The sequence below is a fragment of the Lycorma delicatula genome, chromosome 9 (genome assembly GCF_047948215.1).
Source record: "Lycorma delicatula isolate Av1 chromosome 9, ASM4794821v1, whole genome shotgun sequence".
Taxonomy (NCBI): Eukaryota; Metazoa; Arthropoda; class Insecta; order Hemiptera; family Fulgoridae; genus Lycorma; species Lycorma delicatula.
The window spans coordinates 42,348,282-42,370,801 of record NC_134463.1 but is presented as its reverse complement, the minus strand read 5'-3'; the positions used below and the strand labels follow the sequence as shown (position 1 = coordinate 42,370,801).

The 22,520-nt window shown below is 28.8% G+C and overlaps 1 protein-coding gene across 1 annotated transcript in view; it reads right to left on the bottom strand.

The window, feature by feature from the left end:
• Window positions 1-689: 689 nt before the first annotated feature.
• LOC142330258 (thioredoxin domain-containing protein 11) overlaps window positions 690-22,520 on the bottom strand; it is a 68,795-nt gene continuing 46,964 nt past the window's right edge. The window contains exon 12 of the mRNA XM_075375443.1: window positions 690-4,780. Within this exon, the coding sequence (XP_075231558.1) occupies window positions 4,469-4,780 (312 nt within the window). The 3' untranslated portion in view covers window positions 690-4,468. The remainder of the gene's footprint in view (window positions 4,781-22,520) is intronic.

Below are 22,520 nucleotides of genomic sequence, written 5' to 3'. Positions count from 1 at the left end.
AGTACCACTTATGATATATCGCTAAAAAGCTATCAACAAGGGCTTATTACTGCAATTAAGAAAGAGTCTAAAATCCAGTTGGAGTTTGGGCTTTCTTGGCCACTTTTGGTCCAATTGATTGCAATCAAAAAGGGGAGATGGAGAACTAGATGTTACAACAGTCCTAAATACAAAATTTAAACATCTTATAGCTAATCGTTTTTTAGTTATGGGAGGAACATAAGCACATATGTAGGCACAGATGTCATGCCAAAACTAGTAAAAATGGATTCAAGAACGGTTAAAATGGATATTTCCAGTGAAATCTGAAATTTTTCATAATCATAATACTTCAAGGAACTAAAAAATGAACTTTCATTAATAAAAAGATAAATATTTGTTTTCTTGGATCATTAATATTATATTATATTATAATGTTCATGTAATTATTCTTTCCCTTTATTATTATTATTATTTCTATTATTAAAGCAATACTTAAGTTTTTTCTGTAAAAATTTGTTTTTTATAAAAATCCAAAAATTACATCTAGTTAATGAACAAATACCATTGTTTTTAAATCACCTGTGACTTAGTTGTTATTTTTGTATGATATGCTAGTATTTTTATTATTCTTTTTAACTCTAGCTTAATAATTAATTAAGCTTTTTTGTACTAAATTGATAAGGTTTAGGTGTAAAAAAGATTATAAGTTCTAATTCTATTGAATTTATTTGTTTATTCTCTGTAACAGGCACATAAGATTCATAATCGACTTCATTTAAACAAGCATACGAGCAAATTATCATTATAAGAAATACATTTATGGTGTTTCATATTATTATTAATTTAAGAAAATAATTTTATATTATGCACAAATCTTTACTGCAGGTAAAAAAATGAATACTAGATCAGATGTAACTAGATTGTGATGTGTAAACAAGAAATAAATACTTATAACACTGATATGTAATAAATATTCAATAAATAATTATAAAAAAATAAACTGATATTCTTAATTTTATCACAAAATGATATTAATTACAATGAATAATAATAATAATAACAATAATAATAATTTATAACAATAATCTGTGTCTGTGTCTTTTTGAATTTATTTTTAAAAAGACATGATCTCCGAGATGCTGTTGAGGTTGAAAGTATGAAAATTTCCAATAAATCGATAATATGATAATGAGAATAATATGAATGAAATCAAAGATGAAAAAATGCCAATACTTGTAATCAAGCAGTTATTTTATATGTCTGCGACTGATAATGGTATAAACTAAAATATAATAATCCAATTGGCATTAAAATTTTTTACTTTTACAAGTTTCAGTAAGTATTTATAACCCTTTTTCCAACTGAGTAGACCTGGAGCTTGGAAAAAAGTAAGGCTTGAGTATGGTATACTGTTTTATGCAGTCATATTAATACTTTATCTTGCGTTATTTATTTAAACAACATTAATAAAATTAATTACCTAATACCTAAATACATTATTCTATGATATGTATAAAAATTTTAATCGTAAATTCTTTAATTATATTAACTTGCATTCCAATTCATGAAATCTGAAATTAATAATATAAATGTATAAAAAAAAAGCATATTTATTTACAACTTACTTATAATTAATTATTCTAAGCACAAGTCGAGCATTTTTTCATTATTGTTTCATTCCATTTAATATAATAATAAAAAAACGACAATTTAAATGTCTTTCTAGAAGGATTAAAAAAATAAATTCTAAAAACATTCAACACATGATAATTGAATTCTCTAATCACTGAATTCACTTAACAAAAATATTTATTAACTTTAAAAGTGAAACTTAGATGTTTACATAAAAAAACTGGTTTTGTTCAAAAGAAAAGCAATAAATAATGAACAGTAGAGTATATAACTAAATTTTTTAATAGGTTTTTTCAATGCTTTCTTTCTATCAGAATATGGCTTGCAGTAACAGACTGTAAGAAGTTATATACCTCAACAGGTGCTTTAGCCTATGATACAAGCATCTACCATAGAAATGCTTAATTATGTTTCTTAATCTAGTACTTTATAATACTTATATGATACTAAGAGTTATGATAATAAAAAGATTGTCTTTGAAAATATGTTTCAACGTTTTTTATGATCCACTTGACAGAAAACATTTGATTTTTTAGAGATTAAAACTTGATTTTTATTATATTGTTCCAATTTATTTGTCAAAAACCTTTCAGAATTACAGAAAATTATACATATAGTGCGTTGTTTTTTCACTTTTCTTCTGGTTGCATGATTTCATTGTTTTGTATGTTGATAAAAAATATTGTAAAAAAATTTATGTTTAAAGTATTTTAAGAAGAATCTTATTTACTGTTTGAGGATTTAAGAAAAAATTAGATATTAAAAGATAATTAATTTAAAAAGAAATTGTTACTTAAAAAAATTACTACTTTTGCTACTGGTAGGCAGAATTTTTTTTCATTCAATAAATTTTTATAAAAATATTACGGTACGTACAGTTACATAATTTCAATTTACAAAGGATCCAGAAAGAGTAGTGAAAAAAGATTTCCATAACTCTGGGAAAAGCTTGTCTGTCTATTAAGTAAGAGTACTCACTTTATAGAGCAATATAGTGAAATGTCTCTACAGCAACAAAATTTTTAGTGCATACTATGATTATATAAAGCAACTCTTTTCTAACAAGTGGCAGAAATTTCACATAGTTTTATAAAAAGTCTTCATTCTTCTGTTACCTTTTTTCCACCCAGTTTAAACTGAAATTCAAACGCATTGGAAATGTAGTGTTGTTAAAACAATGTTTAGTGTAAAAATAATCTCCAATCTTTAGTGAGCTGAAATAACAATTTTTTTAAAGCTATTTTCATATTGAAACCAACCATTTAAAATAAAGAAAAAACTCAATGTACTATGCTTTTCTTAAATTTTAAACTTTTTGTATAATTTTTCAATGAAGTTATGGAATATTTGAAATTGCACTGACAGGAAAATGGATTAGAAAGTGGGTCATACTTTTATACATAATTTCCTGTAATTTCTACAATTTTTCTTCAAATAAATCGCAGACAAGAACAACTTGTAATATAATATGAAACTCAATTTTTTTTTTATACTCATGTTAAAAATAGTTCAAAGGCAAGGTTTTTCTTTTAAGTAGCTTAATGAATCTTACAATAGTTAACAATAATTAATCATTAAATTAATAAAAATAGTTATTACAGAAATGCATAAATAAACGGCTTTATAAGAAAACCATTATTTGGAAAAATTATTTATTACTTTAGGAAATAGAACAAAAATATAAATATACTTAAATAACCTTCTATTAAGTAAATCAAACATTACCTCAAGATTACAAAATAGTATCTCAAAATACATAAAAATTTAAGAATAGAAAATCAATATAACTAAGTACTATCTAATACACACTCCTTTGAATAATGATGATATCACGGTAATAGAAATAAAATATGTATTAACATAGTGTTCAAACAAAACGATCACTTGATGTCAGTTTAACGACCCAATATAAATTCTAACATTGTTACAAAAATTAAAATGTTTCCAAGATCAATAGATATAATAAAATATCACAATCTAAATAGACTTCTTGATTGAAATGGACACTTTAACAACTGGTAATAAAAGTATTTAACATCCCGATATAATAATTAACTATAGAGACTTTATGCAATGCTTTCTCTAGCTTTTATTTTTATCATACACTGAACATTTTTTAAATAAAATAAATGGGATAAGAGTATATAAATAACCACCAGCTTTCAAAAAATTGTTAAAATTCAAGAATTTTAAAAGGTTAATTCTAAGATATATATCATTTCAGTAAAAATAGTCAGATTAATAATAGGTTAATACATTAAAAAATATTTATTTTATTTTTTAACTTGAAAATTGTTTAAAGAGAAGCACCTTTGTAAGAAAGAATCCATGTAAGATGAATAATCTCTCTGATGACTAGTTTACTTTAATAACTAAATAAATTTCAGTTATTGACAAGAAATATTAAATTCTACCTAGAACATTTTAACCTTGTATCATTCTTTTTCAAAATGTATGGAAAAAATTAATTTACTTTTACTCTTTTGTTCATGAATTTTTGTTTAAAGTAATAAATTAGTTTGTTGTAATAGCAAGGTAATAACTACATAAAAAAAAGTTACACAGTGTTTACAATTGTATTATTATAATATTTAAAAAAAAATTATATACCACTAATATATCTTAACATTACATTGTCCAAACCGATCTGATGCTGCTATTAACCCATGAAAAATATGTTTCATATAATAATAACTTAATTTTAAAGTATATAAAAACATCTATATACAAAATAATAAATTGTTTAAAGGCTTACTTACATATATTTGACATACTAAGATAATATACACATATGTTTAAAAATTATTATATAAATAAAAATTATTATTTTTAAATTAGTATATGATATTTAGTTTTATAATTCATCTTTTATTAAGTCAATTTTATTTTCAATATAATTGCTATTTACAATTTCTTCACTATTTACTGATGTACTATGAAATTCTTTAATTATATCATTAATTGTAGAAAGTTTTGATGCACCTAACTGTAAATGTATTTCTTTAAGATAACGCAATCTTTTAAGCAATCGTTGTAATGCTTTTTGCCTATATTTTGATAATATATTAAGACGTGAAACTGCCCTATACTCTTTAAGAGTTTCTGCAATCATATTTAAACACACATGTCGCACTCCTAACATACAGTCATGTCGTTTCTTCAAGTACTGTAACAAAAAAAAATAAATAAATAAATACTGTAGATAACATAAAATACAATTATTGACTGTAATCAGAATGATCAACACCATATTTTCAGAACAGATTATACTAAGCTTGCGTTCATTCAATCTAAATTCCCTGAGGTGGGAAGGAATATTTGAAAAGATGAAGAAGGTCAATATATCACCATATCTCAGATGAACGATACAGAGATACTTACATGAAAGATTTTTGGTATACCGAATAAGTAGTAGTGAGATTGAATTCAAAGTGTCAAGTGGGGTGCCTCAGGACTCAGTTTTGGGACCCATTTTATGGAATCTTACGTTCTATGGGATTTTGCACTTAGAATACTCAGAAGGAGTCCAAGCAATAGCTTTTGCTGATGACCTTGTGCTAGTGGTCACTGCAAAGAAGGAGGAAGATGTAGCAAGAGTAGCAAATGAGGCACTAAATATGGTAAATAGATGGATGAGAACTAGAGGACTCCGGCTCTCACACAAAAAAAACTGTGGCAATCTCTATGACGGGGAATAAGGCATATTCCGATTGTGACTGAGGAAGGCCTGGTCCAGTTCATTAGAAATACAAAATAACTGGGGATGTGGCTAGACCACATAAGATCCTTTTTACTTTTCATGTACAGGAGATTCGTACTAAAGCAAACAGATTGTCTCCCAGCCTACAATTAAATACCTGGGTGTATGGGTAGACATTACAAAGACATGACTCTCAAAAGATGAACAAAGTAAGAAAGAATATAAGAGTCAAATGGTCAACAGCAGAAGAGAAAGATGGCAATGTAAACCACTGGCTAAAGCAAGGAAGAAGAAAGAAACGGAAAGCCATTAAATGGTAGTGCAAGACCAGCACTGTAAACCTGTACTATCAAAGCCAAAATCAATTAGGTCAATTTGTGAATATCCAGTAATTAATATCCTCCTTTATTCTTAATCAATTCATGCACATGATTTGGCATCGATTCAACAAGTGTACTACACATTTTTTTTTTTTGCTTTCTTCATTATGAAACCATACCGATTATTTTAATGTGGTCAAATTTTATGGTAAAATTCATTTTTGAGTCATTTTTTAACTAAACATTTTCAATTCAGTTTAAGTTCGGGAGTTGCATGACCATGGTAGCACTTTAATGTTTCGTTCATCAAAAAACTTTGTCCACTTTTTTGACAGTACATCATGGCATCAAATCTTGTTGGACATTCCGTTGTCTTGTGGAATTGTATAATGAAGTTGTGTCACAACTCTTTCCTTCACAATCTTGATATATCCATCAATTTTCAACATACCATCTACTGGAAGTAATGAACAGGGGGGTCTTCAAATGTGAAACAACCCCAAAACCTTTTTCCTGGGTATATTTAACTGATTGATGGATAAGAGCCGGTGATGTATTTTGATCTTACCTTTTCTGAAGTATGTAAGTCTGAAGTATCAGGAGCAAAGTATCCATTTGCCCCTGAATATAAAAAAGTGACTTGTTGGAAAACAACATTTTTCCAGTGTTCTTTGGTCCAGCATGTGCTTTGGTTTTCAAGAACCTTTTATTGCACATTGCTGGTGATAAAAGCTGCTTTTTAGCTGGCCAGCAAGGTTTTCATCCAGCTGCAAGTCAGTGTTTAACAGTTGTCACATTTAAGTCTGTTCCACTGGCTGCTAATTCTTGATTTGTCTACAGCAGATAATTTTGGATTAAGTTTACTTTTTCTCACTAATAACTGATCCTCTGTTGGAGTAGTTTTTCTTTTACATTTGCCTTTGAAATGAAAAAGAACCAGTTCCTTTACGTTGTTCTAAAATAGAATTTCTGTCTCTGGCCCAATACCACAATCAGAAGCTAGCTACATGTTGTTGTGTCATTCCTGTATGCTCAGAAAGTTCTAAGGTTCAAATCCTAGTAAAGGCAGTTACTTTTATACGGATTTGAATACTAAAGTATGGATACCAGTGTTCTTTGGTGGTTGGGTTTCAATTAACCACCATCTCAGGAATGATTGACATGAGACTGGAAAATACTACACTTCATTTACATTTATACTTGTCATCCTCACATCCTCTGAAGTAATACCTTACAGTGGTTCCAGAGGCTAAAACAGAAAAAAAACAGATAGAGGTATGGTCAGAAAGAAAAACAATTTTTCAACGCTTTCTTGGAATTATGACCATTATTACATATTCAAGATACACAGAACAAAAAATACAAAAATATATTTTGTAATAAAAAATGATATACTATGAAATAGTATTTTGTAAATTTCACAAAACACTATTTATAACATTGAGATTATTAAATAACCAAAGAAAATAACCTCACATTAAATATAAAACTTACAATTGGGTGTGGTCAAGAGTGTAGCTACAACATAGAAATAAAAAAAAAATTTCCTGTGTTCGAATTAATTTGTATACTACTGTAGTTTTAATGATACGTGTGGTGCTGGTTCAGATAATATCCATCTGACATTTATGAAAAAAATGTTCTTTTTTTGTACTATTCTTACCTGAAATATTTCTCTCACATGTATGAGGGTCGTTTAATAAGTCCTTAGAAAATCCAAGAGATGGCGCTCGTAGTATCGAAAATGGTTTGCTTTTAGTAAGTGTTATTTGTCGCTAGAGTGCAGTTAAAGTTTCAGCTGTATCCATCAAATGGTTTCATTGTCATAGTCAATTGAAGCAACAAGCTATTGTTTATTTATAAAAATGGAAAAAAGTGAGTTTCAAGTGGTGATTAAACACTTATATTAAAAGGCTTAACACCGAAAGAGACCAAAGTTGGATGAAGTTCATGGCACATCTACTCCTGTGTTTGCAACTGTTTACAATTGAGTAAATGAGTTTAAATGTGGCCATACATCCACAAAAGATGAAGATCGTTCAGGACGTCCAATGAAAGTGACCACCCCCAAAACGATTGGCAAAATTCACAATATGGTTTTGAGTGATCAACGAATTAAAGTGCGTGAAATAGTTGAGGCCACATGCATATTGCAAGGTACAGTGTTTTCAATTTTGCACGAAAAATTGGGTATGAAAAAAATTTGGCAAGATGGGTGCTGTGTTTGCTCTCAGTGGAGAATAAATGCAATCGTGTGGTTGACTCTGAGGTTGTTTTGGTCCTTTTCCAACACTATCCTGAAGAGTTTCTGAGTTGATAGATAACTATGGATGAAACATGGATACAATACTACATTCCAGAGACTAAGGAACGGTCAAAACAGTGGGTTTTTGAAGGCAAACAAGCTCCAAAGAAGGTGAAGACGGTGAAATCGGCCAGCAAGGTGATGGCCAGTTTTTTGGGATGTACACGGTATCACGGCAACACTGATTGCTTGGAAAAAGGACAAACAATAATTGGAGAGTACTATGCATCATTATTGCACCGGTTGAGCGAAGAAATCAAGAAAAACAATGTTATTTGAAAAAGAAAAAGATCCTCTTCCATCAAGACAACGCATGGGTGCACACCTGCGCGGTTTCTATGGCCAAAATTATGGAGTTGAAGTTTGAATTATTACAACATCCAATTTATTCACTGTTTTTGGCCCCCAGTGACTTATTTTTTATTTCCAAACCTGAAAAAAATGGCTCGGCAGGCAACGGCCCACATTGAACGATGAGGTAATCGCCAAAACAGATGCTTGTATTGAGGACCTTCCGAAATCCTACTTTTTGGATGGCTTAAAAAAGTTGGAGAAATGCTTGGAAAAGTGTATAGAATTAAAAGATAATGCTGCAAAATAAAAAACATTCTACACAAAATAATTTGTTTTACTATCTTTTTCTAAGAACTTAGAAAACATTCCCTGAATGTTTTATGCACTGGATTTATAAATTAAACTTTTCAACATTCATGAAAGTTTCATTTATAACCCCAGTACAAAAAAAAAGTGACATCTCTGATATTAATAATTACCATTCCATTAAAAAGTATAATGTATTTGCTAAATTAATTGATCACCTTGTTTGCAATAAAATTACATCATATATATATATACATATCGAAATTCAGTGTACCATAACAGCATAGATTTCTTGCAGGAAAGTCTACTCAAAGGAATCTAAGCATACATACTTAAGACATTATTGACTCACTTACCAATAGTTATAATTTGATCAAAGATCCAAATACTGATTTAATACTGACTTCAGATGTGCTTTATCATGGTTAACATTATTTACTTGTAAGAAAGTTAGATGATTTTGATATAGATAGTAATTTTCTTAACTGGTTTGCTTCTTTTCTCGTTAAAAGAATTCAATATGTTAAAACAAATCTCTGTGACAGAGTGGTAGCATCTCAGCTTTTCATCCAGAGACCCCACACATTTGAAACCAGTCAGGCATGACATTTTTCAAAAGCCACAAATTCCATTTCCATATCCCATGCACAAACTTCAAGCTTATGTGGCTATATCATCAAGCCAAGAAAAGAAATTCATTTTAGATCCAATGAAAGTTACTTCAGGTGTTATCAAGCTCTATTGTTGACCCACTCTTTTTAATTATTTATATAAATAATTCTTGTCAAAAATTAAAACATTCTAAATGTTTATTATCTGGTGATGATATGATTATACGCAGATTGATAATCTCATTTATAAACAGTTGTTACACATTGATTTAAATTCTTTAGTTGAATGGTGTAGAAAAAATGGACTTTTACTAAGCTTTTACAGATTTTTTGGTAGAAATACTTCACATTTTAATTATAATTTAAATAATAATATTTTTTCATGTGTTTTGAATATCAAGGATTGAGGTGTTATTTTTGATAGAAAATTTCTTTTTACATCTGCATTGCAAAATGATTCTCTAAATATTTTAGAAATATTGATACACTTAGGAAACTCTATTTTTCTTTTGTTTCTCCCATTCTTACTTATTGTTCTATTGTATGGTGTCCACATACACTGCAGTCTAAAAACAACTACATGAAAACCCTTATTCTTTTTTGGATAACTCTGCATATAGAATTGGTACTCAGATGCATTATTATGACCACGATTTTACAAACATCTCTAATTTATTAAAGATACCTAATACTGAAACTACTATGGAAAGAGTATAGTCTTTACGCATACAATTTACTTATAATTTACAATTATTATAATTGTCCTGAATTAATACAATTGTCCAATTTTTATATATGCATTTGTTTACTGGGAAATAATTACTATTTGTATTTGTCTGGGTGTAATCTGGAGCTCAAATATTAGTTGTCCATCATACTTTTGTAATCAACATTGCAAATTGTTAACACTTTACAATCCTACTCTATACTCTATTGATTTACTTTCAAAAAATGTTCTGCACTATGAATGATTTATTTCACAGAGGGTGTTACTAAAAAAAAAAAAAAAATTATTTTCTCCACAAAGTGGGTTGGCAGTGCTGTCCTCTCTGGCTAGGTAGGTTTATACTCTCTCTGCTCAGTTGGACAGGTAGCATTCATAAGAAATTATTGCAGCAAACGGAGTGATTGTTTTCTTAAGCCCTTTCCAACATTATCGGTGATTTTGCAATGGCAAATTTTAAGGAGCAATGTGCCAGCACCAAATTTTGTTTCCTGTTAAAGAAAACAATGACAGTTTCAATATTTTGGGAAGCTTGGAAGCTTATGGGAAAGAAGCTTTAAGCCAAACAATAATTTACAAGTGGTTTGCCCAGTTCAGAAGTGGCCAAATGTCACTTGAAGATGAACCCTATTTGGGTTGCTCCTCATCATCCAGAAGAGATGAATTGGAGGAAATAATTTAAATTTCTTGGTGCTCATGCCAAAGAATCCTAACTGAAAATGTGAACAAGAGACATGCAAAGTTTGTTCTATGCAACTGCTTTCTGATGACAAGAGGGATAAAAGTCAGAGTGTGTCAGGAATTGAAAGAACAGGTACAAACTGACAGATTTTTTGTCAAAGTCCACAACACAGGAAGAATCTTGGTGTTGCAGCTATGACCCTGAAACAATACAGCAGTCCAGCCAGTGGAAGTCAACATCGCTCAGACAAAAAAAACAAAGCAAGTGAAATCAAATGTGAAGTCCATGGTGGTTTGTTTTTTCATATCAAAGGGGTTGTTCATTTTGAATTTGTTCCTCAGCGCACCAGAGTGAATCAACATTACTATCTGCAAGTGCTGAAGCGATCGCAGGAGACAGTGAGAAAAAACAACCTGAATTGGGGCAATTGGAGGCTGGCCACTTCATCATGACAATGTGCCTACCCACACAGCATTGAAAATTAACTAGTTTATGACAAAAAAACAGCATATAACAGTTACTCACTCTCCTTGTTCGCTCAACTTACCCCCTCCCAACCCGCAACTTCTTATTCCAAAGAATGAAGAAAAGGTCAAAAGAAAACATTTTTAGGATATAGAAGAAATAAGAAAAAAATCACTGGAAGCACTTAACAGCATTAGTTCAGAAGAATATAAAGAATGTTTTGAACAGTGAGAAACTGTTGGGACAACTGCATATCATCTAATGGAGAGTGTTATGAAGGAGACTGATGTTTTCAAGATGTTATCTTAAATAAAAATAATTAAAATAAATAGCTTGTGTTTTTTGGGTACCCCTAGTATTCTTATAATTTAATTGTATCAATAGGATATTTCCCATACATTTGAAAATAAACAAATGTATAAAGACTATCAAGAGATTAGATAGTTTACAGTTTATCCAAGAATGATCATGCAATACACACATACGTATTTAAATAAAAAGAAATAACCTTATTATACATATATATTTAAAACATTAAAACTTTACATTAACAACGTTAAAGATGAGAACATTATACACTTTATATAAAAAAAAGCATGAAAATATCAGAAGTATTATTGCATAGTATTAAAAAAATCTGAATTATTGTAATACATTCCACTAAGAAAATGCTTACTGGTATCCTTTTCATCAAGATTATTGTCATTCTTTTTAATATCTCCCTTACAGTTTTGATTCAATGAGTAAGAGTCTACATTCGTAGTATTAGATGTATTACCGACTGTAATTCTGTTTGCAGTAGTACTACTACAATCTTCATCTTCTTCAGAAATAATTGAAAGTGTTTCAATATTATTTAATACAGAATACTGTGAAAATCTTGTACGTCTTTTAGTCGATATAGTAGGTGATTGTCCAGCTAAACTGGAGACATCTGTTCCCCAGTTATTATTACTGTTATTAATTTCTTCATATGAATTTCCATCAAAAAAATTATTTTTCATCGCATCATCAATAATTTTTGATATATCATCAGTTTCATATTCTGTTAAAACTGTATCTTCTAATTTCACACTATTAATATCATCATTAAGACTATCACCAACCATCGAATCAGTTAAATGTTGATTGCCGTCAGCGCAATCAACAGTAACCATTTCAGGATTATTTGGATCATAATTAACAGAAAAGGATATTTTTGTAAAATTTTTGTTACCATTATTACTGTTTTGATCGCTACTTATAATTGAATTGATCATGTTATTATTTTCCATATTATTTATAACGTTCTTACAATTGCTATTAGAAGTATTACTAATATTTTTATTAGGTAAAAGAAAATGAGCAACTATATTTTCAAAATTTTTCTTTTTTTTATTATCATTTTTTTCACCAATCTCTTTGCTGATCGGCATTTCATTAACTTTCATTGAAGTATGTGAAGGTATACTTTTAGCAGAATCACTCTTATTAATGTTTGTTTTCCTTTTATCGATTTCATTACCGGTTTCTTTGTTGTAATTACTACTTTCACTGCCAATAAATATATTTGTCAAACTATTTTCAAATCTTTTGTTTTTCATACATTCAGGAGAAATATTTACACCATCATATAAATTTATAGGATTATTAATTTGAGATGAATTTGATAAATTACTTTTAAAACATTGCTGAGTGTAGTAAGCATCTTGATTATAAGATACAACCTTAGGTGAAGATGATTTCGGTATACTGTACTCATCACCTTTAGAAACAGTATGATCAAACTGATTATTATCATCTATCTGATATGTCTTATTCTTAACAAAACTATTTTCATTAAACGGTTGTATAGGCGATGGTGAAAACGGAAGTAATGAAGAAGATGAAGATGATGATGATAACGATGAAGATGATGATGATGATGATGATGACAATGATGATGATGATTGTGACAATGACAGGTTTGAATATTCCTGAGAATTCGTTTTAGAATAAAAATTTTCACAAGGTAGTCTGTTACAATCTCTAATAGGATTTATATCACTTTTATTAACCATTTCATTCTTATTTTCTTCAAAATTTGAGTTTTTATAAACTGGTTCTATCACTTTATTTTCATTAGAATTATACATTTCCCTGTTGCCTAATGATTTACGAGGTGGTTTATTAAAATTAACATGCATACGATTATTATTATTTTTGTTTATTACATTTCCATTATTTTTCTGTACCAAATTAATTCTAGAATTTTTTATTATGTTTTCATCACCATTACTGGTCGGTGGTATGACGACTGTATTTTCTTTTTTGGCAGCACTTTTATCATTAATATCTTTATCATTTTCTTTTAAAGCGATATTGATTGTTTTTTTAATAACTTTGTTATAAAAGTTACTATTATTATAACACATCTCTTTATCAACACTAAAATCGCATAAGATATTTGCTAATTTATTATCAATACTACAATCAACTTTTGACTTTTCTTTTGACTGATTAATCTCAATTATTTTTGTACAGTTACCAGAAGGTAAATATTTACCACAATTTTTATCTTGATCTGCTAAACATTTACTAATGTACCTTTTAACAATTTTTCTATTATCACTGTTTTCACGACTCGGTTCTTGTCTTAATGTGGATGGTAAAGATGATTTTAACATAGTAGTTTTATATCTTTTTGAATCTGAATCTTTATTTGACGAGTACGATTTTGTAATTTTATCACTATCATCTTTATCTGCTAAACAAGAAGTCGTTGACTCATAATTAATGTCAGCTGTCGAACGACAACAGATGGAATCATTTGATTTACTAATATTTCTATTAGTACAGATTGTTGTATCGGAAACAAAATTATTCTTTATGTCATCAACTTTTTTATATTTTGATAAAAGTTTTCCATCTAATTTTTTAATTCTTTTAGTAGGTTTTGATACTCTTTCTGATTTATGTCCAATTAACTTACTTTTTGTACGTTTATCATGTGACCCTTCTGAAGTGTTATTACTTCTTTTTTTAGAATACTTTGAACTCACGCTGCTCACAGCATTTATTAACTGATTGTTACTATTAATATTGATATTATGATGGTCTGAAGAAAGACTGCAAGGATCATAATTTGGTGCAGGCATAACTATAGGACACTGAGAATACTGCAGTAACGGAATTGGCGGTGCCATACTTAACGGCATAAACGCATTGCAAGAGTGAAGGGAATACCATGGTAGATGAATAGGATTGTGTAAATGACAAAATAATGAAAATAATTGATTATTGCATACTGCGATCATTGGCAGATAATGAGACTTCCGAGTATCAAACAATTCATTGAAACACATACTTTTATTACTGAGTTGTTCTAAATAACATGTACTAGGACGAATGCACAGGCATTTTTTTCCTCCGGTTTGGGTTGTTTTAGACTTTGAAGTACTTTTACTTACGAGATATTCACAGTCATTACTATCCAAACTGTCTTCTGATTCACTTATGCTTTCCATTTTATAATATTACTATGACATTATGGTAATATAATAACAAAATAATAAATGTAAAAAAAATAACTTGAGAATTTTGAACTTGATTTAAAAGGAACTGTTGCCATAGTTCCTATAAATTGCAAAATGATTTAATTTAATATATTGTTTATTAAAAAAAAATAAATAAATAGAGATACCAAAACAATACAAAAAATAAACATGAAAAAGAAAAAGAATACTGAAAGTAGACTTTGAGCCATTGTTATATATAAGCACAGAGTAACTGGTGAAAGAGTCATCAGAACTAATCCTTATTTGTTTTATTACGGGGTGCTGGTTTGAGGGCTGGACACATGCATTTGTAATCAAACACTTTTGTTCCTCTCCAGCTCTCACAATCAGCATTATCATTATTTTACATTATCGCATATACATATTGTTACTATAATGTAATTACAAAAAATAGTTTTATAGTGTGGCCATTATGATAAAAACTGCAGTTGTTAAAGTGAATTTCTACGCTGAAATATGTTTTAATATAGAAATTTTTATTTTTTAGTTTATAGGTTTCTTTTTGTAGATATATATATATATATATATATATTTATTCATTATATGGATTTCATTATATTTATTCAATGGATTTGAATAAATCCATTGAAAAAATATTCAATGTAATGTTACATTATAAATAATTCACTAAGTGAATTATTTATAGTGTAACAAATAAATAAAAACATAAGGTATGAAGTGATCAATAGCAAAATTAAAAAAATGGGTACAACAATTTAATGATTAGATTTCAATTTATAATAATGATGAATTATTATGTATTATTCATTAGATATTTCTCCAATTAATTTTCCAACCACTGCTGGGTTTGGGTTTGTGTATGTGTGTACAAATGCAATTACTGCTACTGGCTTGCCAACCCGATGTTGCTGAAGTGTAAGTATAAATGTACTGATAAACATGTGGACTGGAAAAGCCTTAGGTCAACCATTACTGAGACATGTGGTTAACTGAAACCCAACCACCAGTATCCACATTCCAGCAATCAAATCCATATAAAAGTAACTGCCCTTACAACGACTTGAACCTTAGAACTCTTGACTTCAAAAATCAGATGATTTTGTTATGATGAGCTTAACCACTAGACTAACCCGGTGGGTTATGCATTATTCATTATATGTATAATTCATACATGCTGAATAATCTATTTCTAAAAATTTATAAACTATTAATTTTTGCAATGAATGAACACAGTAAAGTTAATGAAATTTTATATCAAAAATCATTTAACATGATCAAATACATTCAGTTTCTTGACAAAAACAAACGTGTAGTTTCTAGAAGTTAACATAAATTTTAAATGTACAGCGAGTAATTTTGTAGCTGCAGCCAAAAATATTACACCTTCAACATGGTAAAGAAGTAGAAATCAATGACTATTTATCTTTGAGCAGTCGGAGAATGCTCACCTTGAGAACAAGAAAAGAGATAATATTATATGATATAAATTTTTTTGATAGATCGATCATTCACCAGGTCATTAATATTCTATAAAAAAGAAAAGCATATTCCACTTCAGTGGAATTACATCCAAAATTAAACTGGGAAACAGTCTTTACAGGAAGGCAATTCTATCTCAGAAAGATTTACTAAGATGGAAGAAAGGGAGAAACAGCAGATCCATTTTAAATGAGCAACTTACATGCAATATACGACCATTTAAAAAAAAAAAAAATTACATTAAAAAATTCTGAGTTCAAGATAGGTAATAATTTATATAAATTAGACTTACATTATGGTTCACAGAATAAAAATAAAGGATGGCTGAATCTGACCAATGAAGATACAAGTTTATGTAGATTTCAAAAGGTTTTGAAATAATTATTATCCATGCAGAAAGTGAAATGGATTTTATTGAAAATATGTTGATAATTTAGCTCCAGTTGTTATACAGTGGATTTTGTAATGAACGCAACTTAAATAACTACTCAAGCGCTTTTAAAAACTTTACTGTACCTTTTTCCAAAGAGAAAAAGGATATAGACAATGAATGAAACCTATCAAAATTTAAAAATTCTCCAATTTAAATACAATGAAATCAGAAATGCAGAACTGGCTTCTGAAAAAATATTTAATTTAGCGGATTAATATTGAAAAGTGAATTAGTTATACCATTTAATTGTGTCAATAGAGAACTACCCTAAGCTTAATCTCATAGAAATTATACTGGGTAAAGAAAAATTTGGGCAGTGGGAAATAATATCACTTATAATGTAGGTGATGAGCAAATAATGATCAATTAAAAAATGCTCTTTATTTATTTAAGAAAGATGGAAGAAAAAGTGTGTGTATAGAATAAATTGATAAAGAATACAGGAAAGCTGAGGGACCTGTAGATGATACATCTGTGATTCACACGTAATAGAAACTGATTGGAATGATTCTCAAAGTGAAAATTTTGTACAAGATAAACGTGAATAAGAATTTCCAGACATTACACCAAATTAGGTAATTGAAATGGAAAGCAGGTTTAAACATCTATTTAAATTAGCATAATTTTGTTAGCTGTTTATAAGTAATTACATGTGCATTAAATTTCAATTTAATTCAAATAATACTATCCAATGACCTATTTAAAATGGCAAAGAAATATAAAGATTCCACTGTAGAATATGAATGTTTTGGTATTTGTTCACAATATTACATTTACGCTACTTTGGTTAGGTATGTATTTATTTATTTATACAGCACCAATATGCCGATTCCTGACAACTGCTAATGATTGATAATAAATTTTGCTGTGTGAAAAATTCCACACCTGACTGAGACTTGAACCTGAAACCTAAGGGTGAAGGGCAGGGATACTACCACCACATCACAGAGATTATAAAATATTTACATTGAAATTATTAATGTTAATTCCAATGTAAATGTAAAATACTTGTAGTACAATAAATGTCAGGTCCATTTCTTAAAATAATGAACTAGAAACCTTTGAAAGGATATAGAAAAGGTGGTTTAAAATGATAATCTAGATACACCACCACAAGATTGAGCATAATTAGTCTGCCTGGTAAAATGGTGTTCTTCATTCAACAACCAAACTAAAGCAAATTTAGATATCTATATTTGTAAATACTTGATCATTTACTAATGAGTGGCTACAAAAGTAGTAAGTAAAACACCTTTACATTTGTGGTAACAAACTACTCGCAGTGCTCAGAATGAGAGTTAAGACTAACACGCCTGTTTCCTTTCCTTATATTCACTTTACTGAAATTTATGACAGCTTCAGTTTGCTGTAATAATTTAAGGCATGTAGTATCAATTGTTGGCAGTTCAAAGGGGAAAATTTCAGCAGAAACTTTCCAGTAAAGATTAAATTAAGAGCATAATTAAATTTTTTAAGTGTCCAAGTATCAGCAAATGAATAAAATGTTTCAATAACAAAATCAAGAAAGAAAATGGCCCATGTTCCATAATTGTTTTCAGCACATAAATAATATAATTTATCCATTACAGTGAAAACAAAGCCAAAATATTTTCAAGGAATAGACATAATCTTCTGTTTTTTTATTATTTTACTAAAAAAGAAACTTGGGTAAGTAGGTAAATATTCAAAAGTTATCTCAAAATAAAATTCAGCCATATCTGAACAAACAGAATCAAACACACATTTCTTGAATCAGTGCAAATTCATTTATGTCACTAGAATTCCACAAGCTAGAATTATTTTTATGTGACTATGGGACTTCATAACATCACCTGGAAAGATTCCAAAACATTATTGGTTTAACAGTTTTTTTTTGTTAAAATATGGACTGAAAATTTCCAATGAACACGAATAATCAGAAGTTACACCATTTTTTCAAATTTATTTAAGAGTGAACAATCAGGAAAGCTTAACCTAAAAACAAGATAAACACAATGAATATCAATGAACACGAATATTTAACTTAATTATTTAAAAAAAAAAAAAAAAAGGAATACACATAAAGACAATGTAAAGTGATGGACTTATACAGAATACAGAATTATAAAATTCCCACTGTCCCAACCAATGCTACATATTACACATAACGTATATTGAACTGAAAGTTTTAAGACCAGATATCTCGATTTTTTATGATTTTATTAATGGTGCTACATATCTTGTGCAGAAACTCACCTGCCCTACAGAAGACCACATAAAATCATCTAACATGAAGCATACATATAGAGTATCAGGATTCTCACTTTTCCTACTTACCCACCGAACAGAAAAAAATGTTTTTTGTCAATTTTCAAACAGATTTTTTGTGTCTAAAAAATCTTTTTCAACATCATGTTAACACTGCGAAAAGCAGCTACATCGACTGAAATAAGCCTTATTTCAATTGGATTAATAGGAAATGAGTTATACAGAAATAAAAATAAATAAAATATACAGGTCGAATATGTAACCTCCTTTTTTGAACTTGGTTAAAAGTAAAATTAAACAAACAACCATAAAAACACCCAAGTAAAATTTCTAACAGTAGCATACAAGAAAAACTTTATATGGAGTTATAAAAATTCACAAAAAGAAAAAGAAAAAATGGACGTATACAACAATTCATCACTTAAATCATATGAGAATGAAACAAATAGTTTCGTAAGTATTTAGATATAAAGGTAAAATTAAAAGAAGGAGTATTTATAAAATAAGCAAATAGTACTCCATGTACAAATATTGAAAAAAAAAATCATAATGAAAGTGTAAAACTTCAACATACCAAATGAATAATGAATAATAAAAAAAAGTACAACACTTAACAATAGTATAAAATTAAGAAATAATAATTAAAATTAAATCAACTGTTATATAGCAATTATCTACTAGGCAAATTGGAGCATCACCAAAAGTAATATCAGTTCAACTGTACCAAGCATAATTAGTGAAGAAATTCTTAACAGCAACTATCTTGCATTGATGATTTCCATGAAAATACACTTTATTTAATGTAAGAATTTATTTTTGAATCGGCAAGAAATTTCAGGTCTACTCTGATGAATGTATTGCATGAATCAAACATTTAAAAGAATTGAAAATTCACCTTTAAACATTTTATCTATGCTGCATAACAGCAGCTGGGATAGCCTGCAAGACTAGTCCATAGATGCAAAAGATCTTCAGTTTGAGGGTAGCTGTTGAAGGATGATAATGTCTGCAAGACTCTGGAATCTTGAAATATAGTAATGGAGTGTCTTAGACATAAGTTTTATGTTACACTGCCGAAAGACAATCATGGCAACTGTATAATATCTTTATGGTTACTCTGGTGCCCATGTGTTTTGACAAGGAAGAGGAGTTTTAGTCAGTGGAAACCTGACACTATCATTAATGCAAGATAGTGGTGTCTGTTAAGAGATTACCCCTCCTTCAACATGAAAAAATCAAAACAATTACACTAAAATTCTGTCTGTGAGATCTTGGCTAGATTATGAAATTATTATTTACTCCTAGATCAGATAAACAGCACTAAGGTATTGAAGTCCTCATAAAAACGTTTTTTTTGACTTGCTACTGATCCTTTCTGATCTCAATATCAACAACCATTTTCTCAGAAAATGATGAGCTTTCTCTCTGGCAATGCAAAATTACTTTTTATAATGGCTTAGATGGTAAGTAAACAAGCCTAACATATTAAATATAGACACAACTAAGGAAAATTTCTACAGATGTTCAAGATGATAATAATGTTTTCTATTTTAATCTCGTATTAAATATGTGTGATATATACTATTAATATACCCCTCTGTAAAACATTCCAATAATAATTTCATTTCAAATAGAAAAACACATACTGATCATCTGATACCACAGCACAAATTTTCAAATATCCCTTACTATGTGAATACAGATGTCATTAACACTAACAGTTTTATACAAGTCAGATTTGTTTTTGTAATCAGTCAGTAACTTATACGTTCCAGTTCTTAAAACCAGTACATTTATGTCAGAAATTTGTATTATATTCATATCCTTGCATCACATTATGGAAGTGCTGCCATGTATATAATTGCTTGGGTAAGGGTTGTTCCAGCTCTAACAGTTATATTTTATAATGCATCAAATTTTAGATGTAAATATGGTGATCTTTAATCTTAGCAACCATAATATATGTTAGTTTCAACTGGGTTCATAGCCATGTAAAGATCCCCAATGATAAATGAGCTGATATTGGTGCAAAGAAAGTCTACACTCAACTGATCTTCACAAGTCTGTGAACAGTTTTGATTATATAAGCTTTATGAAATACTATATACATCAATAACAAACAATATATATAAAATAACCACAGAATTGAGTAATTGTACACAATTCACCAAATGAAAGATATCTTTTGATCATACATATATCATCTTCAATGTTGATTTTTAATTATAATCGCTAAAATTTTACTAAGGTAATAATTTAATATTAATAAAACTGCATCTTATCACAACTGCATCCAACCACAAAATGAGAGCAGTTAACTTTATAATTTCAGGTTCTCAGAATGCAAAAATATTATATATATAGATAATAAAAAAATTCTAACTATGTCTTTTAAACCCTTCCCGGTTTTTGTCATAATATTACGGCAGTCACGATGTTCACAAAAAGGGCTGCTGTCACAATTTCATGATGCTCAATTTTGTCCTGCTTTATTTCGTTCTGTGTGGTAATATTACGACTTTTATGGTTTTAGTAATTTATTTAACTATTATTAGCGATATTATTCATTTTCAACTAGTCTATGCTTCACAGCAACGAGGATACAAATAGTTTTGTTTACAATTGTATGGTGTAGCATGTAAAGAGTTTTACCATGGTGTTTGTTTTCAGCCTAATGATTATTTTTGAATCTTATTGTTTGAATATTTTTATTAGTGTATGTGAATTATTTTATTATTGGTATATGACGACTTTCAGTTATATTTTATGCGTCTGATTTTAGTAAAACCTCTAAAAATTTTTTTAGGCAATCTTCTAAAATATTTTTTATACTTATTATTTTGCGTTTGTTAAATATTATATGCTCTGTTATATTGGAATATTCTTAATTTTTATTTTTATTTATACCAATATGTACAGAAAAACTGTTTTAAAATCAATTTACTTTTCTAGTATATACCAGGTGATCATTTGAAAAGTTACCACATTTATTATCCAACAGCTATCAGTACCATCGTATTTTTGTTTGCAGGCATGTGTTCCATTCTCAGGAGTGAATGTTTTAAAATTATTATCAAAGGGGTGGAGCCCACCCTTTCTGTTACACCTACCCCACCTCAAAAATCTTAAATGGCAATGGTAATTACATTAATTGACAATCTGAAAAGAATAATTAATTTTGGTAAAAACAAAATTAAAATCCGCTCACTCCTTCACTTTTTAGGTGCGAAAAACCATTTGGAAAAGAAATTTTTTTAAATTTCAGTCCAACAAAAGTAGTTATAAAATTAAATGATATAACAACTTCTTAAACCATTTGAAATAGTCATAATCTGTGGATTAAAACTCTGAAAATTATTTCTTAAATTATCAACAAGATTTTGCCCTTAATTGTTTTCTAAATTTTCAAGGGTTGAAAACTTATTTTTTTTAAATAAGACAATACAGCATTTGACACCTCATTGGAAGGCCCTTTGAATGACAAGTAATTTGGTAGAAATAAAATAAAAATTGGTTCACTGGTATTCAAGTTACGATTAAACATGTGTTTTTTTTAGGTTACGTTGGGATACAGTGTTGATGATCCAAAGCATTAGGTCTGAAATTGTCTGTTCTTCTTAAAAAATTTGGGTTTTAGATTTCTCCAGCATTGAAAAAATGTTCCAATAGACATTATAACATAAAAAAAAAAAACAATAATAAGGTACCTACTTTTTTGCTGGCAACATGTTGAAAACTTTATTGAATGCTATATCGTCTCATTCAAAAAAAAAATAAGTTTTCAACCCTTGAAAATTTAGAAAACATTTAAAGGTAAAATCTTATGTTGATAATTTAAAAAAT